The sequence below is a fragment of the Apus apus genome, chromosome 13 (assembly GCF_020740795.1).
Source record: "Apus apus isolate bApuApu2 chromosome 13, bApuApu2.pri.cur, whole genome shotgun sequence".
NCBI lineage: Eukaryota > Metazoa > Chordata > Aves > Apodiformes > Apodidae > Apus > Apus apus.
Window position 1 is genome coordinate 18916075 of NC_067294.1, and position 21431 is coordinate 18937505.

The 21431-nt window shown below is 49.6% G+C and overlaps 1 protein-coding gene across 2 annotated transcripts in view; it reads right to left on the reverse strand.

The window, feature by feature from the left end:
• The window catches only part of NRG2 (neuregulin 2), a 175583-nt gene that overhangs the window by 50531 nt on the left and 103621 nt on the right, over window positions 1-21431 (reverse strand). For both annotated transcript variants that reach the window (XM_051630890.1, XM_051630889.1), the window contains exons 2-3: window positions 17235-17406; window positions 247-365 (exon numbers count right to left, since the gene is read on the reverse strand). In XM_051630890.1, coding sequence (XP_051486850.1) covers window positions 247-365; window positions 17235-17406 — 291 coding nt within the window. The remainder of the gene's footprint in view (window positions 1-246; window positions 366-17234; window positions 17407-21431) is intronic.

A 21431-nucleotide genomic window follows, 5' to 3' on the forward strand; every position in this document is an offset into this window, starting at 1 on the left:
CCTTCTTAGCCCTTTTTAAAAAATATATAGACTGTAAGTTTATTTTAAATGGAAATTAACCACATCGTCTGTGACAGATAACAAAGATAAACATTTACCTAAGCCCCATTTTTTTTATCTCCCAAGATTTTTTTACTTGATATCCTAAAAGCATGAAACAAAATATAAGATAGATGATGTGCAGAACCTCCCACTTTCTGCTTGAATGGCAGACAGCTCAAGACAGTTGCTAGCTTCTTCACTTACCACTTTTCACATTCAGGCTGCCTTTTGCGGTGTCTTTCCCTAACACGTTCTCGGCTTCGCAGCTGTACTCGCCAGCATCTTCCAGCTTCACCTTGTTGAACTGCAGTCTGGAAATCTTTCTGTTGAAAAGTACAGCAGACATTTCTTACTCGGTTGCTAACCATCCTCATGAGTTGATAACCATGCCTGGCCCCGTACACTGCCCAGTACATCACCCTTTCTGGAGAGGATGGGCAGACTGACCTCACAAGTTGAATATGCACTACTCAGGCTTGGTCAGGATTCAGTGAAGACCCTTCCTGGGAATTGCAGCCATCATGATGTCCTAAATGAACTTCTCCCTCTGAACCCACTGCCTGTCACCATGGTTTGGTCTCATTCACACAGGAGGTTTTGTGAGGGGTTGAACCCATAAGTCCCAGCATTCCAGAACACAGACTTTTTGCACTGGAGAATAGCCACTTTATGGATGGGCTGGGGAATCTGCCTGTGAGACAGAGATGTGGAGATGAGATGCATAATCTGCAGTCCTCAGCAAGGAGGCTGAGCAGTTTAGTGCTTCCCCAGCTGTGTTCAGCAGTGCCACACACTCAAACACAGACACCCATGAGGTCAGGGGACTCATTCCTTTCCAGCCTGCAGATCAGAAACCCTGTGGTTTGACCCAGACAGCTAGCTTGTAGCTTCATCCAGGCCAACACACAGGGCAAGCTTTTTGTCTCCCCCAAAAATATACACTACAAACATAGAAGCACAGAATCACGGGCCAGTCTGGATTGAAAGGGCCCTTAAAGATTATCTTGTTCCACCCCCTGCCACGGGCACGGACATCTCCAACCAGACCAGGTTGCTCCAAGCCCCATCCAGTCTGGCCTTGGACACTTCCAGGAATGAGACAGCCACAGGTTTTCTGGAAAGCCTGGGTCACTGTCTCACCACCCTCACAGGGAAGAATTTCTTCTTAATATCTCTCTAAATCTACCCTTTTCCAGCTTGAAACCATTCCCCCTCATCCTGTCACTCCATGCCCCTGTAAAATGTCCCTCCCCAGCTTTCCTGGAGCCCCTTCAGGCACTGGAAGGTGCTCTAAGGTCTCCCTGGAGCCTTCTCTTCTCCAGGCTGAACACCCCAACTCTCCCAGCCTGTCTCCAGAGCAGAGCAGAGCTGTTCCAGCCCTTGGATGATCTCTGTGGCCTCCTCTGGACTCACTCCAACAGCTCCATGTCCTTCTTGTGCTGGGGGCTCCGGAGCTGGACCCAGCCCTACATGGGGGTGTCATGAGAGGGGACTAGAGAATCCCCTCCCTCACCCTGCCCTGTAGGGCTGAACAGCACACAATCCTGTTATCAGCCAGCAGTGCCTAGAAAGAGCAGGAGGTGATTGACATGATAATTGGCCATGTCACCTAACAACCTGTGCTCCATGGCAGAGGGAGCAGGTTTGAGGCACTTCACTGAGGACAAGCATCACCTTACCCAGTGGCTATGAATGATCTCAGTCTCTGGGATGTCTCTCTGACTCAGGCAAAGCCTTTTGTGGCCCAGTTTACCAGAGTTTTATAGAAGCCTTCAACACAGACTGAACACCAGTCATGAGACCACAGTGGAACTCCTATACTGGGGAGTCTTACATTTCCTTCCATTTTAGCTGCCTTATCAAAAAACACCCTGTGAACTCTTCTCGTGGGAATGTTTCTGCTTTCTACCCCAAACTCTTCTCTCAGGTCTGTGTTATATAGTCACTGTATTTAGAGACTAGGAAACAGTGCCAGCTTTAGAAAGAGGTCTCAGTGGCCTGTGTAGCTGAAGGCAAACAAAATTCCTTTTATGTGGAAACTATTCACTAGCCTTGGACATATTTGCAGTGTTACATGTGTCATATGAGAAGGACTTTCCTTTGGGCTGTGCAAATCATTGTCCATAGGAAGTCCTTCCCAGGAGCACACTGGCATCTTTTTAACACCCTGAAATGCTCTTCTACTGGGAGGCACAGCACAAGGACACAGCATGAACATCTCACTAGTTATATTAGTAAATTAAAAGCACTTGGAGACAACTTGGTACAGCTCCCAGGATACAGGCACTGCCCTGTTTTGCAGGATACTGTAAGTGTTCAATTGCATGAGTTTAGGCCCCATGCAGAGCAGTTTTAAAATGAATGTTGACAGTGTGCAAAGATCTCTTGGATCCTTCTAGCCCCAGGTCTCCTCCAATCCACTATGCAAAGCCAGGGGTTTGGGTCAAACATGTTCCAACATGGGTGCCTAAACAAGCAGGCTGGTTCAGAGGAGTGCGGAGCTGCCCTGAATCCCAGTGCTGCACACCTCCCTGAATTCCCTCAGCTCACTTAGAGCAACAGTCCTGGGCACAGTGATGCCTTGAGTGTCAAGCAAGACTCAGAGACAGCAAAGCATGCGAGGGCCTCCAGAGCCTGTTGCTGCCTGGTGACTATTGGGTTCTGCATCTTGCCTGGGAGGAGCAGTGGGCACCTGGTGAGGGGGTTGGCTTTACTGGGCTGCCGTGCCCAGCCCAGGACCACATTCTGCACCCCTCCACAGAAGCTGCTGTAGAGCCAGTTGGCAAAGAGGTGAGGAAGGCTTCTGGTACTACCACAGGCAACTCCCCCAGCACAGCATAGCCATTACTTTCCCTCAGCCACCTCCACCCCTGCTGACAGAACACACCATTTGCTTTAAAAACCACCCCTGTGACAGCCTTGTCTCCCAGTATCCTCCTGGACAAAATGCCCATCATCCAGCTGGACAACTGTGCTATACAATGGGTGAGCAACTGGTAGTGACAGTGACTGGGGGAACATCAGGCTGGTGACTGGTCTCTAGTGGGGTCCCACAGGGCTCCATCCCAGGCCCAGTCCTCTTCAATATCTTCATCAATGACTTGGAGGCAGTAATTCTAAGCAAGTTTGCTGATGATACTAAACTGGGAGGAGCTGTTGACTCCCTTGAGGGCAGGCAGGCCCTGCAGAGAGACCTCAACAGGTTGGAGAGATGGGCAGTCACCAACCACATGAAGTTTAACAAGGGCAAGTGCCGGATTCTGCACCTGGGATGGGGCAGCCCTGGTGGTCAGTACAGAGTGGGGAACAAGTGGCTGGAGAGCATCGGGTGGAGAGGGACCTGGGGGTCCTGGTTGATGGCAACTGCAGATGAGCCAGCAGTGTGCCCTGGCAGCCAGGAGGACCAGCCCTGTCCTGGGGTGCATCAAGCAGAGCGTTGCCAGCCGGTCAAGGGAGGTGATTGTCCCGCTTTGCTCTGCTCTGGTGTGGCCTCATCTTGAGCACTGCCTGCAGGTTTGGGCATCATGATATAAAAAGGACATCAAGGATAGTGTCCAAAGGAGAGCCACAAGGATGGTGAAGGGTCTGGATGGGATGATTTATGAAGAGCAGCTGAGGTCACTTGGATTATTCAGCTTGAAGAAGAGGAGGCTGAGGGATCACCTCAGTGCAGTCTATGGTTCCTCACGAGGGGAAGAGATGGGGCAGGTCCTGACCTTTTCACTGAGGGACAGGACTGAGGGAATGGCAGCAAGCTGAATCAGGGGAGGCTTAGGTGGGTTATCAGGATAAGGTTTTTCACCCAGAGGGTGGTTGAGCACTGGAACAAGCTCCCCAGGGCAGTGGTGGCAGCACCAAGCCTGCCTGAGTTCAAGAAGCCTTTGGATGATGCTCTCAGGCCCATGGTGTGATTCTTGGGGTGCCCTATACAGGGACAGGAGTTGGACTCGAAGATCCTGATGGGTCCCTTCCAACTCAGCATATTCTATGATTCTATGATTTTATGTGTTGAAAGCAGGGTCTCACTCCAGGTCCTGTAGGAAACAGCCCCTCACACATCAGCATGCTGAGGCTCTCTGCTAACCCAGAGCTGAAAGCATCAGCCAACACGCTGCCTTCAGCTGGCAGAGAACAGACATTCTGATAATGTCTGTTGTGTGCTGTGGTTGACACCCTAGAGGGACGAGATGCCATCCACAGGGACCTTGACAGGCTGGAGAGGTGGGCCAGTGCCAACCTCATGAAGTTCAACAAGGCCAAGTGCAGGGTCCTGCACCTGGGTCAGCACAACCCCAGGCACAAATACAGGCTGGGGGGAGAATGGCTGGAGAGCAGCCCTGAGGAGAAGGATTTGGGGGTGGGAGGAGATGAGAAGCTCCACATGAGCCACCGGTGAGCGCTGGAGCGCAACTGCATCCTGGGCTGCATCAAAAGAAGTGTGTCCAGCAGGGCCAGGGAGGTGATTCTGCCCCTCTACTCTGCTCTGGTGAGACCCCCCCTTGGAATACTGTGTACAGCTCTGGTGCCCTCTGCACAAGAAAGATATAGACCTGTTGGAGAGGGTCCAGAGAAGGGCCACCAAGATGATCAAAGGCCTGGAGCACTTCTGCTATAAAGAAAGGCTAAGACAATTTGGGCTGTTCAGCCTAAAGAAGAGAAGGCTCCAAGGAGACCTTATAGCACTTTCCAGCACTTGAAGGGGGCCTACAGGAAAGCTGGGGAGGGGCTTTTCATCAGAGAAGATAGTGACAGGACAAGGGGTAATGGTTTTAAACTGAGAGAGGGGAGATTTAGGTTAGATATTAGGAAGAAATTCTTCACTCTAAGGGTGGTGAGGAACTGGAATGGGTTGCCCAGGGAGGTTGTTGATGCCCCATCCCCAGAGGTTTTTAAGACCAGGTTAGATGAGGTTTTGTGCAACCTGGTCTACTGGTTCCCTGCTCATGGCAGGGGGGTTGGAGCTTGGTGATCTTTAAGGTCCCTTCCAACCTTAATGATTCTATGATTCTATTATAATTGGCTGCACCACAATCTCATATGCACTGCAGGTTCTACCATGTGCAGTAACTGGAAAAATCCACTACAGCATTAGAATATCACCTATGTATGTGATCTTTTACAGATAAAGAGGCTTAAGTCCCAAATATACAAATTAGAATCATATACAAATAGAATCATAGAACCATTAAGGTTGGAAAAGACCTCTAAGATCATCAAGTCCAACCAACAATACCAACAAAGCCACGTCCTGAAGTGCCACATCTAGGAAGTTATTAGTGACACAAAAGGCTAATGAAAGAGGACATATTTGACAGATTCATCTCCAGTTTTAGGAGGAGAGACATTTGGTCTTCTACCTGGAACTGGAGAGGAATGTGAGCAGGATAAAAAACAATGTTGGCATTTATGGCATATCAGCATCAAGGTGAAACCAAAGGGGAGCATTTTGTTTAAATACTGTTGTACTGTAAAAAGAGCTTATTTTTATCTTCCATCACATTTTGTTGAAACTCTCCTGGATTTACAGATCCTTTTGAAAAATCAAGAACTTTTTCTTTCTTTTCATACCCCAGACTAGTGGTGTAGCTAGTCTGTGTCTCCACACTGTGCTGTATAATGTCAGGTAATGGACTTGAAGGACAGAGATGAAGGATACAGACAAGGATCTGTTTTAATGTGAAGCACAGCAACAATAAAGAGAATTTCCCTGTTCCAGGAATCACCAAAGCAGCCAGAGAGATGCTTTGTTTCACAGCATTAGTCAAGCAGCTTTTAATTCACATGGGCAATCCCTCTGCAGCGGAAGAACTGAACTGAAGGATGTAAAAGAGCCCGTAAAAGAGCCCAGACCTTACCTGATCAAGTGTGGCAAAGACAAAGATGACCAGTCTGTCTCTGTTCTATTTTATTATCTCCAAGTGCTACTGAAATATCTCAAAACTACCTAGGAAATGTTTTTCAAGTTCATCTTCTTCCTTCTGTGGCCCCCAAGGGCAGGTACTTTATGCAGTTGAGGACCGAGGGGTGTTTTTACAGAAATCCCCAGGAACTCTGCCACGCACAGGAGTTCTGTACCAGGCGCCCTGCTGCCCTTCTGGGCAGTGTGTGTCTCCTGGGGACACAGCCCCTGGGAAAGCTCTGCTGGGTGTGCACCAGGGTGCCTGGCTGCCAGATGATGCCATTCTTCTGGAATAAGGTGCTCCCCCAGGCTGTTTGCTCAGTGAAAGGGCCAGGGTCACTGACAGAGCCCATCATCTCGCTGCAGTGCAACTCTGTTGACATTTCTTTACTCCCAGGGAAAATCTGCCTCATTGTCTTTCCTGACCCTCAGCACATATGACTTAGCCACGCACTAATTATCTCCTGCAGTGCCAGTGGAGGAATAAGCCATGGGGAATATGTTGTCTGCAAGCTCTGGGGGATAGGATTCACCAGGAGACCTTCAGCTTGGCCAGAAGAATATCCCCCAAAATACCTTCCTGGCCAAGAGAAAAGAGTCCCCCAGAGGGTAGTTTGGAGTGATGAGTAAATCCCCCTCTGCAGTGCCAATCTCCAGACTACAATGGGAAACAGAGAGACCAGCCCTTGGCCGGAACCTACACAAAGATCCTGGCAAATTCTGGCTGGAAAGGGTGGCCTAATCTGCTGTAATTTAGACATCTCAAAGTTAGACATCGAAATGTGAGCTTGGGCCCTGAGGCCTCCAATACAGTCACAGGAAAAGAAACAGGCACTTCATCTCAGCCAAGGAGGAACTTTTCATGACAGGAGTCATGTTCCCACCAGCACTTTGGTCAAGCTTGAATAATTTTGTTCCTCTTCCCTACTGCCAAGTGGAAATGGTACCGTCTTCTCAGGTCATCTCCTCACAAAGCCATTCACTTCAGAGCATGTGAGCAGGAGAGCAGCTCCCACAAGCTGACTTCAAGACACCTACGTCTCACTGAGGGCTCAGTGTGCCCTGTGTGAGCTCAGCCACTTCTGCAGCGTTCAGGACAAAAATAGCTCTGGGATTACTACTGTTGTAATATTTTATTAGTTTTCTAAAAATAGGGTAGCTAGTGCATAAGAAATAAAGAAGTCAAGGAATTAGCTGATGAAGAGAATCTGAAGACTATACCATATGCAGCCCCTAAATTGTCAATGAAGAACAGTGCACATAGTAAACATACCTGAGATCCTAGGAATAGGAAATTCCCAAACATGACCCTGGCAAAGGACACGCTGAATACATTGCTGTGGTTACCTATTAACTCCACCTCTCCCCATCTGCACGGAGGGACGCTGGTGGGAAGCTCATCAACACTGCAGGGACCAGCAAGGCCAGCAGTCACTGTAGCGTGTCCTGCTCACACTCCTGCCAGAGATTTAACTGGTGCCTCTGTGCTGCCCTGGCACTCTGCACTGTGGTACATTTGCTGCGGGGGAGCAGGTTAATGATTGGCAAGAAGATTCAGAATATCCAGTATTACAGTTGAGATGTGTTGTCCAGCTGCCACCAAACCTCGGGCAGCCCTGCTGGCCAGAGTAGCAGCTCTCAGCAACCTGGCCTCAGAGAGTAATATTCATCTTCCCCAGCACACAGTGGAACAAAATCAGGTAGAGGAGATGACTGGAATGCAAAGCAGAGTGGGGATGGCTGTGGCAAAGCACCTCTGTCTGACAGGGCAGAAGTGGCAGCCAGGAGCATCCTCTGCCCTGCACAGCCAGGGAAAAACCACCCAACACTCTTCCCTGCCCTCCCATTATAAAGCAGCACAACAGAGCTGGGCCTTGCAGTGCTTGGGAAAAAGAAGCAGCCCTGTACTGGCTGCTCTGCACCCTACGGCATGGTCTGGCTGGCTCAGGATTAGCTACAGAAACAGCAAATGAGAAGGGAAGGGGGGGAAATGCCCTGAAGCAAAGCAATAAAATGAGAGGGGTGAGGACAGGAAGGTTTGGACTTCTCAGCTTGGCCACCATCTCTTTTGCTGTGGGCAAAAGTCCTTCTGCCTCCTCCCCTCACACCATCATCTGCCCTGCACATTGTTTGACCTGCTGGGACTGTGGGAGAAGCAGGCATGAGAGACAGCTAATGTCCTTGTGGGTGCCCATCCCCTGACCCCCTCTGCCTGCTCTCTCCTACCTGTGTCCCCCAACATCAAAGTGCTGTTCTAACCTGAGAAGCAGATCAGTGCTGTTGTCTCTCTGTGCCCAGGCTTGGGGCAGGTTGATTTTAAAAGGAAGACTCGACCTGTCCTCACTCTGCAGCGCTGACACTGACACTGGTCTTGGAGGGAGAGCTGGAGTCCCCCCTGCATTGCGCAGCATCAACAAACGGGGAAAAGATCGATCAGTACACTCCAAAGAGCAGGGTCACTTGTGCAATCCCCCTCCATCCCCAGGTTCAGCCTGGGGCCACATCGCTGAATCGCCAGGGATGTCCCCCAACAGAGGCAGTGATGCCACCACACATCAGCCCCTGAAGCAGACTGTGTGGGTGCTCTGTTGAGAGGCAACCCCCAGGTGCTGCTGCTCCTTGTGCCAGGCAGGTCTGTGGCAGCTGCCAGGGTGGAAAATCAATAAATGAGAAAAAGATGAGGTTTGGGTTCAGGCTGCTGTGCAGACCTGATGTCAGTGCAGGGTCCCTTGTACTACTTGTCCTGGATTTCAAGGTAATTGATCCATCTCACAAATGTTTCCTGCAACCCTGATGCCAGGATTTTGATTTCTTTGAGAGAATGTAGATGCTGGAGCAGTACTCTGAGGCCAGCTCAGAGCTGCTTCTTTTCTGATCACTGATATGGTCACGGGAGCATGTTAGCAGCCTCCCATGAGCCAGGGACCTCCCAGAAGCAAATGTGCAACAGATAACTCCCTGCCCCTAATTGTGGGTCACCTCCAAATGGAGATGAGACACCCCATAGGTGCACAGCGAGGACACTGTGCAGAGGTGTAACTATCTCAGCAACCAAACCACAGGGTGGTTCTGCAGCAGCGAGGGAAAGAGAGGGTCAGTGCTGCTGAGGAGAAGGCAGAAATGTTAGTTTGGAAGCGTAGGAGATGAGCTGGAGGCTGATACACTGGGCAAATCAGAGGCAGGACCAGAACTTCAGAGGTTGCCAGAATGGAAGCAAGAAGGCTTAAGAGGGCCTTTTTAAGCAAAGCCAATTAGTGTTAAAGAATCAGGGGAGGGGGAGAGGGAGGTGCCACGTTAACAGCAGCTGTCTGAGGGGAGCTTTTTGCAGAGCACAGGAGTGGAGATGAGCAGAGCCAGGCTGCAAATACTGAGATAATGAAAAATAACTTGTTGGAATAGAGCTCATGGGAAAGGGATGGCACCCTCAAATGGACACAGAAATACCCCTCCAAAACCTCTGCACAACATATCACAATGGTGGTTCACCAGGTTGTGCAAGAGATTCAGTTTTGGGAGTCCTTTCTGAGTTTGAAGCCATCTCATTTTTTTTCTTCCTAGGTCATTTTTATGCAACTCATACATGTCACAGATCCTCACTAATGCCTGGCCGGGAAGGATAAGGGGGACCTGGCAAATTCATGCCTGTTGGTATATAGCGTGCTGTCCCAGATGAAATGCTGGCAGCCTCAGCCCTAACCCCATCCCTCCTCCCCCAGGGCAAAGCATTTTAACTTAAACTGGTGAATGGGATTTCAGCTTGTGCCTCAATGAGTGCTTCAACTTAATCAGTGAGGGCAACTGCAGTGAGCCAAGGTCTGTGGGCAGAGAATTTTTTAATATATTTTCTTTTTAAACACCCAAGATCACTGGAGAAATCACAGAAAATTTCAGGCACATAGAGCTCCTTCCACCTCTAAGTTGGCACACACCATCAGCTGAAGCACCCAGCATCTGAGTAACTTGTTAGGCACTGTAACTCCGTCAAGTTAAATTAAATGCTTATTCCCTGAATCTCTTAGGAGCCCCAACTTGTGGATTGTTTTAGCTCAAGACCCAACTGCTTCTCCTTTCAATTCTCAAATTCCCTGGTTTAGTCCCAGGTGCATTGGCCAAGATGATGTCCATCATCTCCTTTAAAACAACAAACAGACAAACAAAGGAGATGCTGTCCTTCACACCCCCCTCCAATAAAGTGCCTTCAGCAGCTAAAACCAAATCCCAAGTATCAGGGACTTATAATGACATCGTGAGAGTTAGCAAGGCAGAAGCTCCCCTGGTGATTATAACAACACCGGTGCTTGAGAAGACTCTTAGCTTCAAGGCATCTGGAATTGCTCTTGCAAGATCCATTGTCAAATGAGCTTTTTCCTTTGTTTAAAAATGTCAGCCTGAAGACCCCTGCCAGAGTGGTGGTATAGCCTGCTTGGGTTCACTCTGGCTCCCACAAGGCTTCAACAGTTCTCTTTGCCCCTCCTTGTCTCCAGGCTTAATTAGGAAATCATTTATCTTTATTGGCACTCTCTTTCCCCTGCTGCTTTGGCATTATTATTATTTTTTGCCTTCATTCCAGAGCAGTGAGCTGTACAGGGAAGACCACAGCCCCATTCATTGTGGGTGGAGAATAATCTACAGCAGGGAGCTCTACAAGGAAGACCCCAGCAATGAATGTGCCCCAACTGGCATTGCCTGAGGGACTACTGTACAGCAACAGGAGAGGAGGGTATCCCTTGGCTCCATTTTCAGGCTAACAATAGGGATTCCTGGTGATACTGAAAGTAGGACACTACTCCCAAGAGATGTCATATGGTCAGCCTGTCCCAAACTGAACTGCCAACCCTCTCCAATCTAATGATATGCCTACTTCATCACTCCAGCAATCTCCCTTGGTAAAAGAGTACACAAAGAGAAGAGGCTGTAAGGACAGCCACAGCTAGGAGACTACCAGGCTCCTGGAACCCCCCCTGACTCCAGCTGAACATCTATGCGTCTCAGGGCCAAGCCCTGAGCACAGCCTGAACTAGGGTAGGTTCTCTACACCTCTGCAAACAGAAACACCTTTGGCTTTCTCCACAACTGGCATTTGACCATTTGCCAGGACAATCAGGGAGTCAAAACCGAACCTTCAATTCCTGGGAACCAGCAGCCTCAGCCAGATCTCAGACACACTCAGCAGAAAACAAGATTCCTTTGGCAGCTCAGAGGGAGAGCCATCACCCAACTGTGCTGCAACTACTGCCTGCAGTTCTCCCTGGGTAATTTCTATGGGTTCTCCATCAAATGTATTTTATTTAAATAGAGCTGAAGATAAAATTCCAGCCAATACTTTCTTTCACCTGAAAGAGAAGTTCCTCTTCATGCAAGCCAGGCTTGCCCCAGCCTGTTACTAATTACATATGGAACATGCAGTTCAGAGAGGAGGAATCAGAATTGTTCCCCTCCCTCCAACAAATACCCAGTGAAAAAAAAAAACACCAAACCTGACTGCTTTGCCTGATGGCACCAGAATTTTTGCCAGTAAGTATATAAAACAAGAGGGAAAATGATGGATAGAAAATCTGAAGACCTAACTTGCTATTAACTGCTCCTGTCCTTTTACAACATCCACTTCCTTATTTTCAAAGAGATCTCCTACTGCAGGAAGGCCAGTGGAATCAGATGAAAACTTGATCACCAAAGAAAAGGTCACACCTTCTAGTTAGAGATCTCAGGGGTCTTTAAACACACAGGGAGGAAAGGCAGGCACAGAGCAGCAGAGGAACAAGTCACTGAGGGCAACCATGCTCTTCCTGTTTCCCATCCTAATCCTCTGCATGTTGCCTAAGGACCACAGAGTTGCAGACAAAGAGTCTGTTGCAGAGCTGTGCCCAGCTCTGCCAGGGAACCGCAGCACCAAGGGAAACACTGTGGACAACAGCTCATAAACTAGATTTGAAGGGGGAAGGGGATTGGGGGGGGGGGCATGCCAGTGTTTGTGGGACAGTGTGCTAGCAAGGTCCTTTGGTCTTCTGTCTCAGTGGAGGTAGTAGATGGAGAGCCATGCAACAGCAAAGACACAAGGGTTATTGATGGGTTAGAAACCACAGCAGCACCTCAGAATGACCAGGTAGCAATTAGGGCTCCTCCCCTCAGAAAGGTGGTGAGATCAATAGCCCAACTGTAGGGCAGCTACACCAAAGCAGGCAGCATGGGCAGCAAGCAGGAGGAGCTGGAAGTCACTGTGCAGCTGGAAAACTAAGACTGAGTTGCCATCATGGAAACATGGTGGGATGACTGACACAGCTGTATGCTGTACTTGATGGCTACAAACTCTTCAGAAGGGACAGGCAAGCGGGAGAGGTGGCGGGGTGGCCCTGGATGTTAGGGAGTGTTGATTGCCTAGCACTTAACAGTGGTGACAATCAGGTTGAGTGTTGGTGCATGAGAAGCAGTGGGAAGGCCAACAAGGCAGATACCATGGTGAGTCTGTTACAGACCACCCAGCCAGGATGAAGAGGCAGATGACACATTCTGTAGGCTGCTGAGAGAAGTCTCACAATTGCTAACCCTTGTTTTCATGGGGGATTTCAACTTTCCAGATGCCTGCTAGAAATGCAATACAGAAGAGAAGAAAAAGTCTGGGAGGTTCCTGGAATGTGTGGAAGATAACTCCTTGACACAGCTGGTGAGAGAGCCAACTAGGGAAGGTGCCCTGCTGGACCTGCTGTTTGTCAACAGGGAAGGACTTGAAGGTGCTGTGATGGTTGGTGGCTGTCTTGGGCATGGTGACCATGAAAAGATAGAGTTCTCTAATCTCAGTGAAGTAAGGAGGGTGTCTGTGGAACTGCCACCTAGGATGTCTGGTGGCAAGACTTGGGCTTCTTTCAGAGATTCGTTAACAGAGCTCCTTGGGAGGCAGTCCTGAAGGGCAAAGGAGTCCAGGAAAGCTGGATGCTCTTTGAGAAGGAAATCTTCAGGGCTTTGAGCTTTGGTTGGAACTCAGGTAAAAAAGGAGAGTGTATGACCTTTGGGACAAAGAGCACGCCACTCAAGGGAACTACAAAGATGTCATGAAGCTACGCAGGGAGAAAATTAGGAAGGCCAAAGCCCAACTAGAACCAGCCCCCCAAGCTGGAAGATAGGGATGGGGAGCAGAATGGTGCCCATATAATCCAAGGAGAAATTGCTTAGTGACCTGCTATACCCCTTAGACGCATGCAAGTCCATTGGGCTGGATGGAATCTACCCATGGGTACTGAGGGAGCTGCAGAAGTGCTCACCAAGCCACTTTGCATTGTCTATCAGCAGTATGGGCTAACTGAGGAGGTCTCAGTTCACTGGAGGCTGGCACATGTGAGCCCATCTACAAGATGGGAGAAAATGAAGAGCTGGGGAGCTCCAGGCCTGTCAGCCTGACCTCAGTGCTGAGGAAGGTTATGGAACAGATACTCAAGTGCTATCACATAGTGCATGCAGGACAAGTCGATCAGGCCCAGTCAACATGGGTTTGTGAATGCCAGGTCCTGCTTGACCAACCTGATCTCCTTCTATGACACAGTGACCCTCTTGGTGGATGAGGGAGAGGCTGTGGATGTTGTCTAGCTTAGAATTCAGTAAAGCCTTTGGTACTGTTTCCCATGGCATTCTCCTGGAGAAACTGTCTGCTCATGGCCTTCATGGGTGTATGCTTTGCTGGGTAAAAAAAACTGGTGGGCAGGAGTGTTGATCTTCCTGAGGATAGGAAGGTTCTGCAGAGGAGCCTGGTCAGGCTGGATGAATGGGCTGAGGCCCATTGTCAAGGTCAAGGGCTGGGTCCTGCACTTGGGTCATAACAACCTCATGCAATGGTCCAGGCTTAGGGCACAGTGGTTGGAAAGCACCTAGCAGAAAAGGACCTGGAATTGTTGGTCAACAGCAGCTGAATAAGAGGCAGCATGTGCCCAGGTGGCCAAGAAGACCACCAGCATCCTGGCTTGTATCAGCACCAGTGTGGCCAGTAGGACCAGGGCAAAGATTTTCCCCGTGCTGGGCACTGGGGAGCTTGCACCTTCAATCCTGGGGTCAGTTTTGGGTCCCTCATGACTAGAAGGACATTGAGGGGCTGGAGTGTGTCCAGAGAAGGGCAACAGAGCTGGGAAAGGGTCTGGAGAACAAGTCTGATGAGGAGCAGCTGGGGATCTGTGGGTGTCCAGCCTGGAGCAAAGGAGGCTGAGGGGAGACCTTCTGGCTCTGCAGATGCCTCAGGAGGTTGGAGCCACAGGGGGTTGGCAACAAATGAGACAACCAGAGGAAATGGTCTCAAGTTGCCCAGAGGAAGTTGTCGCCAAAGGGAAATTTTCAGGCCCTGCCTCAGGCTGCCCAGGGCAGTAATGGAGTCACCATCCCTGGGGGGATTAAAAAGCTGTGTAGATGTGGTGCTGAGGGACGTGGTTTTGTGGTGGGCTTGGCAGTGCTGGGTTAATGGTGGGACTTGGTGGTCTTAAAGGCCTTTTCCAACCAAAATAATTCTATGATTCTATGATGCCATATCCTGGCAGGGCTCATTTTGCCTGGCACCAGCAGAAAACTCTACTAGGTCATTTAAAGAAAGATGCCATGAACGTGGCCAGGTGCTGCACAGTCTGTGAAGCTTTTTGCTTTGTGTACTTTCTCTACTTTCTAGCCCTCTGGAAACTCCACTGTCCTCTGAACTGAAAGGAAGAGCAGAGGACTTTCAGGAGACCAGTGTTATCTCTAACTAGAGCCAGATGTATAAACCCTGTTATTCTTGAATTAATCATAATAGAGTCAGGCTTCCTTTCTGAGCTTTACAGTTGAGGATGTTTATCCTTCCCTGAAGCCTGCTCCTAACATGCTGGAAGCAATAATGCACATCCATGTCCCATGTCCCATGTCCTGTTTTGGGTTCCTCTACTAAACTCAGCCCCACTAACTACTTAATGGAGATATGCGAAGTCAGGAGGGGTCCCTCAAGCCTAAGGCTGCATGCACAGTGCAATATTTGATGTTTATTGCATGCCATCAAGACCAGAAGGAGGCAGGTCCAATGGCAGTGAGCACTCTGCTCTTGAGATCTTTTTAAGTACTGAGATGTAGCAAAGCTGGTGGAACACCTGCAAAAGTGTTCCCGCACTGCTGACTGCTCAACAAGGTCAGCAAGAGGTTACGGTCTCAGAGCTGTTGCAGCTCAACAGCTGCTTGAGTCTGGTATCCATATCCAGGCTCCAGGTGCCATACAGGCACCTCTCCACTTACTGGAATGTTTTCTTGGCAGCAGGGAGCAGAAGCAGGGATAGGAAGCAAATCTGGGGACAAATCATCTGGGGATGCTTTGAGCTCACACCTCTGCTTCTGAGGGAACCTCAGACACTGGAGGAGGCAGGTGCTCAGCTTTCTTTAAAATGTTTATTCTTGGGCTTATTTTACCAGCAGGAAGCACTTGTAAGCAGGCACATGTCTCTGGTCTGTAACTGCAGGCTGTGTGCCAGCGTGCTGCCATGGAAACTGGTAAATGCAAAATAATTACGACTTGACAGTAGTGTCCTGAGGAAAGAGGATCAACCTTCTTCCATATGTTCATGTCCCTGACCCAGGGAGTGTGTGCCCACCACTGCCCTGCAGTGGGTGGGATGCCATCCAGTCACAGCTTCATGCTGGACACAGCAAGCCAAGAGGCAAGGAGGGATGATGATCTCTGGGAGCACAGCAGGGAAACGCTGCAAGAAGTTCATCTTGACATTGTCAGGATCCCTCCCCAGAGAGTTTTGCAGGGTGTTTGGTCTGGGGCTGATTGCTCCCTAGGTCTGACAGAAACAGCTCCCCAACATCCCTGCAAGACCCCAGCACCAGAAGCTGGGGGTCCCACCAACCTCCTGCCCAGGGGGACAGAGTGTCCACCCAGGGTGTATCCGCAGCCTTCCCACGCCCCGCTGCAGCGGGTGGTGCAGACATTCCTCCAGGGCATCCCAGCTTCAGTACCCATCAGTAAACAACTGAAACCACCAGGCTGACAGAAATCCTGCAGGCAGCAGAGGCAGGGACAGTTCTGCCCTACCTCTGCTGCCTGCAAGCCCAGACAGCCCTTCCTGAGCCCACAGCATCCACTGGATATGAGTCAGTTATCCTGGACCCACTGGTGTTTCTAGCCTGTCTTCCACTGACCACCACCTCATCCCAAAAAAGCCATGAATCCTACAGTTATCACAAAGGAGGTCAACCATTTGGGTGTGACTTTGAAATCAAAACCAACAGGATTGAAATTAAATTAGAGTAATTGACAATGACTCATTCAAGCACTAACTGATTTTTCTAACTGATTTTTTAGTGGCTTCTAATTTTAAAAACTAATACTCTAGCAAGTTCACAATGAGAAGAGATCAGCTATTTTTCACACACTCAGACAGAATATATGTTAGCAAAGAATTAGCTTCAAGTTATCCAAGGGGTTTGGCAGTTACAAACTGACTTTGTTGTTGGCAAGGTCACAATATATGAATGCAAGCATAGTCATGATTATGGAATAATTTTAAGATACTTCATATATAAATATTTCCCTTGAAAAATATCAACATGGATCCATTTAAATTAATTCCCAGTGACAGCCCCTTAGCTTTGTCATCGGGACCTATTTGTCCCACTTGGGACAACATTGGAGCAGCTGCCCAAGAGCTTCTCTGAGCGGGAAGTGGGACACAGCCACCATGGAGCACCCTGGGCACAGTGGCACAATGTCTTGCATGAGGCAAGGCCTTGGTGGGTGACTACAGACACTAATCAGACAGTATTGTGACGTGCTCTTGCATCCTTGCAGTTGCTGGAGATGTTTCAGTTCACCTGAATTCAGCAGAGAGCAGAGGGGCCACTCCCTGCTGCTGGTGGCTGGTGAGGTGACTGCTGAGTCAGAAGAGCTTCTGCTCTGAGACCCCTAACCACAAAGCAGGATCCACCCCAGGTAACCTGAGCTGCCTACAACCATCCTGCAGCCAGCAGGGAAAGAGATATCTCCTCAGGTCCCTGGAGACCCATCTCAGGTATCCAATGGCACAGTTACCCAAGGAGATGCCCACCTATAAATCAAGAACCTAACCTGTGCAAGCCTTGCTCCTCTCTCTCTGCTACTCCTTGAGGAAACTGGGAATCCTGCTCACTCTGCTGAGCATGGTCAATGGGCTGGGCATGGTCCTGTGCCTCTGAGGAAGCATCTTAGTGTGGCTCAGCAGTGAACTGAAGAGCACAGCACCACTTCTAGCCAGATGGTCCCCTGGACCCAGACTCAACACTAGTGAGCAGAGGCAGAGCAGCCATGTAGCATACTTACTTCCCATTCCCATATTTGATCCGGATGTCTTTGCTCTTCTTCAGCTCTTTACCATCTTTAAACCATTTGTAGGATGGCTGAGGGTTTCCAGCAGTCGCCTCACACTTCAGTGAAATCTTCTCACCAACATGAACATTTGGGCTTTTCAGTTTCTTCAGCTTGGGAGGGACAGCTATAAAAAGAGAAATCAAACAATGTGAAACCTGCCTCCTCCAGAGGCTTCGCACAAGCGACATGAGCCCACCCAGTCCTGTCCTAAGCCGCCTGGGGACAGGAGAGCTGGAGAGGGCATGCACCACTCCCCAGGCTCTGCAGCACAGGGCAGGGAAGGAGCACAGTCAGAAACATCTGAGTGGGGAACAGAGGGACCCGCGGGTCTGACTCGGCTCTTTTATCTGCTCGCCAAGGCCAGACCTGACTCTCTGTTTTCCCCTCTTTATTCTGCCCTAGTGAGGCCACATCTGGAATACTGCATCCAATTCTGGGCTCCCCAGTTCATGAAGGATAAGAAACTACTGGAGAGAGCCCAGCACAGGCCACAAAGAAGATGAAGGGGCTGGAGCATCAGCCCTGTGAAGAAAGGCTGAGAGAGCTGGGGCTGTTCAGCTTGAAGGAGACAGAGGGGAGATCTCATCAACACCTATAAATATCTACAGGGGGTGTCAGGCAGATGGGACTCTTTTCAGCAGCATCCAATGACAGGACAATGGGCAATGGGCACAGGAGGTTCAAGTTAAATATAAGGAAAATCTTCTTTACTGTGAGTGTAACAGAGCCCTGGGACAGGCTGCCCAGAAAGGTTGTGGAGTCTCCTTCTCTGGAGACATTCCAAACCTGTCTGGATGTCTTCCTATGGGATCTGTTGTAGGTGATGCTCCTTTAGCAGAGGGTTGGACTAGATGATCTTGAGAGGCCCCTTCCAACACCCACCACTCTGTGACATTGACTGTGTCTTCACTCCTGCAGGCAGGAGCCAGGTATCTCCTGCTGGTGCAGGGGGTGGCTCTGCTCTCCAGGCTCTCCCCGCAGGAAGCCAGGGATGCAGGAGCTTGAGCTTTTCAGATACTGTTTTTCCCTACATCCTGCCATTGCCACCAACGATTGCCAACATGTACATGTCCTCTGCCACCACAACAGCCACACTGCCAACCCCACAGCCCCAGGATTCTGCTGCAGAAGGAGCAGAGGCAGGACCTGGGGAGGGGTTCCCTGTCCCCCAGAAGTGTGTGCCATGGATGGTCCCTCAGCATGACAGTGTCAGCAGCACAGCAACAGCAACAGAGGAGGTTCCAGTAAAACCCACACAAATAAAGGATAAGAAGGGGAGGAGCAGCTATTCTTCGGGTTGCAGTCAGGAAAGTGAAAGAATAAAGCTATTTAAATGGTGCCAGGGCCTGTGCTGCCAGGCTGGCCAGCAGCATTTTCAGTTGGAAGCCTGGGTTTGCACCTGAGCTTTCCTGGCTGTTTCAGAGGTGATTTTATCATGCGCCTGGAACGTCAGGCAGAGAGGGAGACACCTCTTATCAATCTCTGCTAGGCTTCATATTAAACCTGACAAGGAAGGACACACAGGCTTAGAATTTTCCTTTCAACTGGCAGCTCTGCACTCTTTTTGCTCCCCTTTTCATTCTAAGCGTTATCCTTAAATACGAAAAAAGCAAGTTGCTAGTTTTGCCTTAAGAATATTGGTAACAATGGTTTCCACTTGCCTGAGATGTGTTACAGATAAAGTATTTTTTCTGTCTAGTATGCACAAGCCACCTTTTAATTGCCTAGTGCATTCTGATCTTGCAATATGGAAGAGCAATCAAAGGCAGGAGAACAGGACTGGTTTCATTAGAGCAACTGCTATTTCATAGACCTTCGGATGTCTCCACTCACTCTTCATGCCAAGCTAAGTTATTGTAGGTTGGTTTTATGTAAAGACTGCTTTCACTGGAGGTAATCTTATGCAAAATAGAAAGCACAGCAACCACCGGGCATATGCTCCCATGGTAGTATCCTCTGAAGACTCTCTTACTCCTTTATCTGTGAGGGCACGGGAAGCTAAAATGCCCTTAACAGAAAAGATACAAACATGGACAGAAATGGAACAGTTCAGAGTAACACAAATTGACATGGAGCTCCTGGAGAGAGTCCAAAGGATCCGAGGGCTGGAGCACCTCTCCTATGAATACAGGCTGAGAGAGCAGGGGCTGTTCAGCCTGGAGAAGAGAAGGCTCCAGGCTTCCAGTGCCTGAAGAGGATACAGGAAAGCTGGGGAGGGGGTTGTAGTGAGAGGACAAGAGGTAATGGATCAAAACTGGAAAAGGGGAGATTTAGGTTAGATATTAGGAGGAAACTCTTTGGTGTGAGGGGGGTGAGACCCTGGCCCAGGTTGCCCAGAGAAGCTGTGGCTGCCCCATCCCTGGCAGTGTTGAAGGGCAGGTTGGATGGGGCTTGGAGCAGCCTGGGCTGGTGGGAGGTGTCCCTGCCCATGCAGGGGGGTTGGAACTAGATGATGTTTAAGGTCCCTTCCGACCCAAACCATTGCATGATTCCATGAATTGGCTGGGCAAAGCTCACAGTGAAAAGCAAATCCAGAGGTGTCTGCAACTGTGACAGGAGGGGTGGATGACACAGTCTCTCTGCTCCCCAGCATGCCAGACCAATTGCTGACTCCAAGCTGCACAGCTACACTGGAACTAAGGCACAAAACCAAACATAATACCCAGGAGAGCAAAGGAAGCATGTTTAGCACACCAAGGAAAAAAGGACTAACCCCACCAAATATTCTCCTCCACTGTTACTTTTGCACACCCAAACCTGCTGCTGGATGGGGATGGGGTTGGGAATGGGGAGGGGCATAAGAACAGGGAAGGGGGAGGGATGGGCGAGGAGGGCTGCATGGGTGCTAATGGGGTAGGGACATCACAAAAGCAGGTTGGGTGTCTGCAGGCAACTCCTTCAGGCTCCACACTGACACCTTGCACCACTTCCCAGGTCACCATGCTTTGGCACAGATAGACACTTCTGAAGAAAAACTATCTCAGCTTTTCCCAAATGTCAAGAGTTCTGTGGAAATCCGAGGCATTCTGGGTTTTGTGGAAACAGTATCCCTGATCCTTGCCTGGAAATGGGTCACCCAGAAGAGCAGGAAAGCATGAATGGAGAAGGGAGCTTGTCTTTTCTCAGAATACTGTACACAGAGAACCAGAAAGGCAAACAGGACCTTGCTTTTATAGAGGTCATTTTTGGAAATAGAGAAATAGACTCTGTCAAATATTTGTTCTGTCTGAATGTGAGTGTTGGTTGGCTTCTATTGTACACTGAGGTCACTCTGTACTATGCCAACAGTATGCAGGTGCCTTAAATACTGGAAAGGTCCTGACCTTGGCATTGCTGCATCTGCTCCATATTCTTTCCAGCCTTGCAGTGTGCAGAATGATGAAGCAGACAGCATGGCCTGGGAGAAAGATGTGTCATCCCTGCCCCTCTCCCCAGAAAAGGCTGGCAAAAACAGAGCAAAGCCTAGAAACATGGAAATCATTGCAGGAGAGGGCCAAGGAGAAGCAAGAAACCTTCCAGGATCTCTATTCCCAGGTTCCTCTTCACCAACATGAGTCACATCTCACCCAAATCTCTCACACCTGGTGCTCTTGGCCACCAGTTAAAAATGACATGACATGACATTCCTAACTAGGCAGGTCCAAAGAGACACATGCCAAGTGTGGCAGAGATGGAGCTGATGCTTACACAGAGCAGGGGCTCTGCCTGCTTCCCATTCCTCCAGCAGAGGGTCCTGCCCAGGAAAAGGGAGGAGAAAATGTTTTATCCCCAGCTTGTGTGTCTTCAAGTGTTCTTACTACAGGAGGGAGGGATGGTGCATCCAGCTCACAAGCCATGCTTCTTAGACTGTCATTTCCCAGTTGAATCAGACAGGCCAGTGAAAAGGGGAATCCAATAGAGAAGCATTGTGGACTGTGCCTGGGAAAAGTGCTGTGCACAAAGGAGCAGAGCTGTGCTCCCAGACACACAGCACCTCCCTGTGACACTCGTGCTTGGGCAGCAGTGTGGGCAGAGCCCCACGCAGTAGCCAGAGCTGAGCTCAGCCCAGTCCAAAGGGAAGCCCAGCCTTGGTCTGCTGGAAGGGCTGGAGAGCCTCTCTTCATAATTTCTGCATCTTTTAGAAAAACAAATCCTCATTTAGAGCCATTA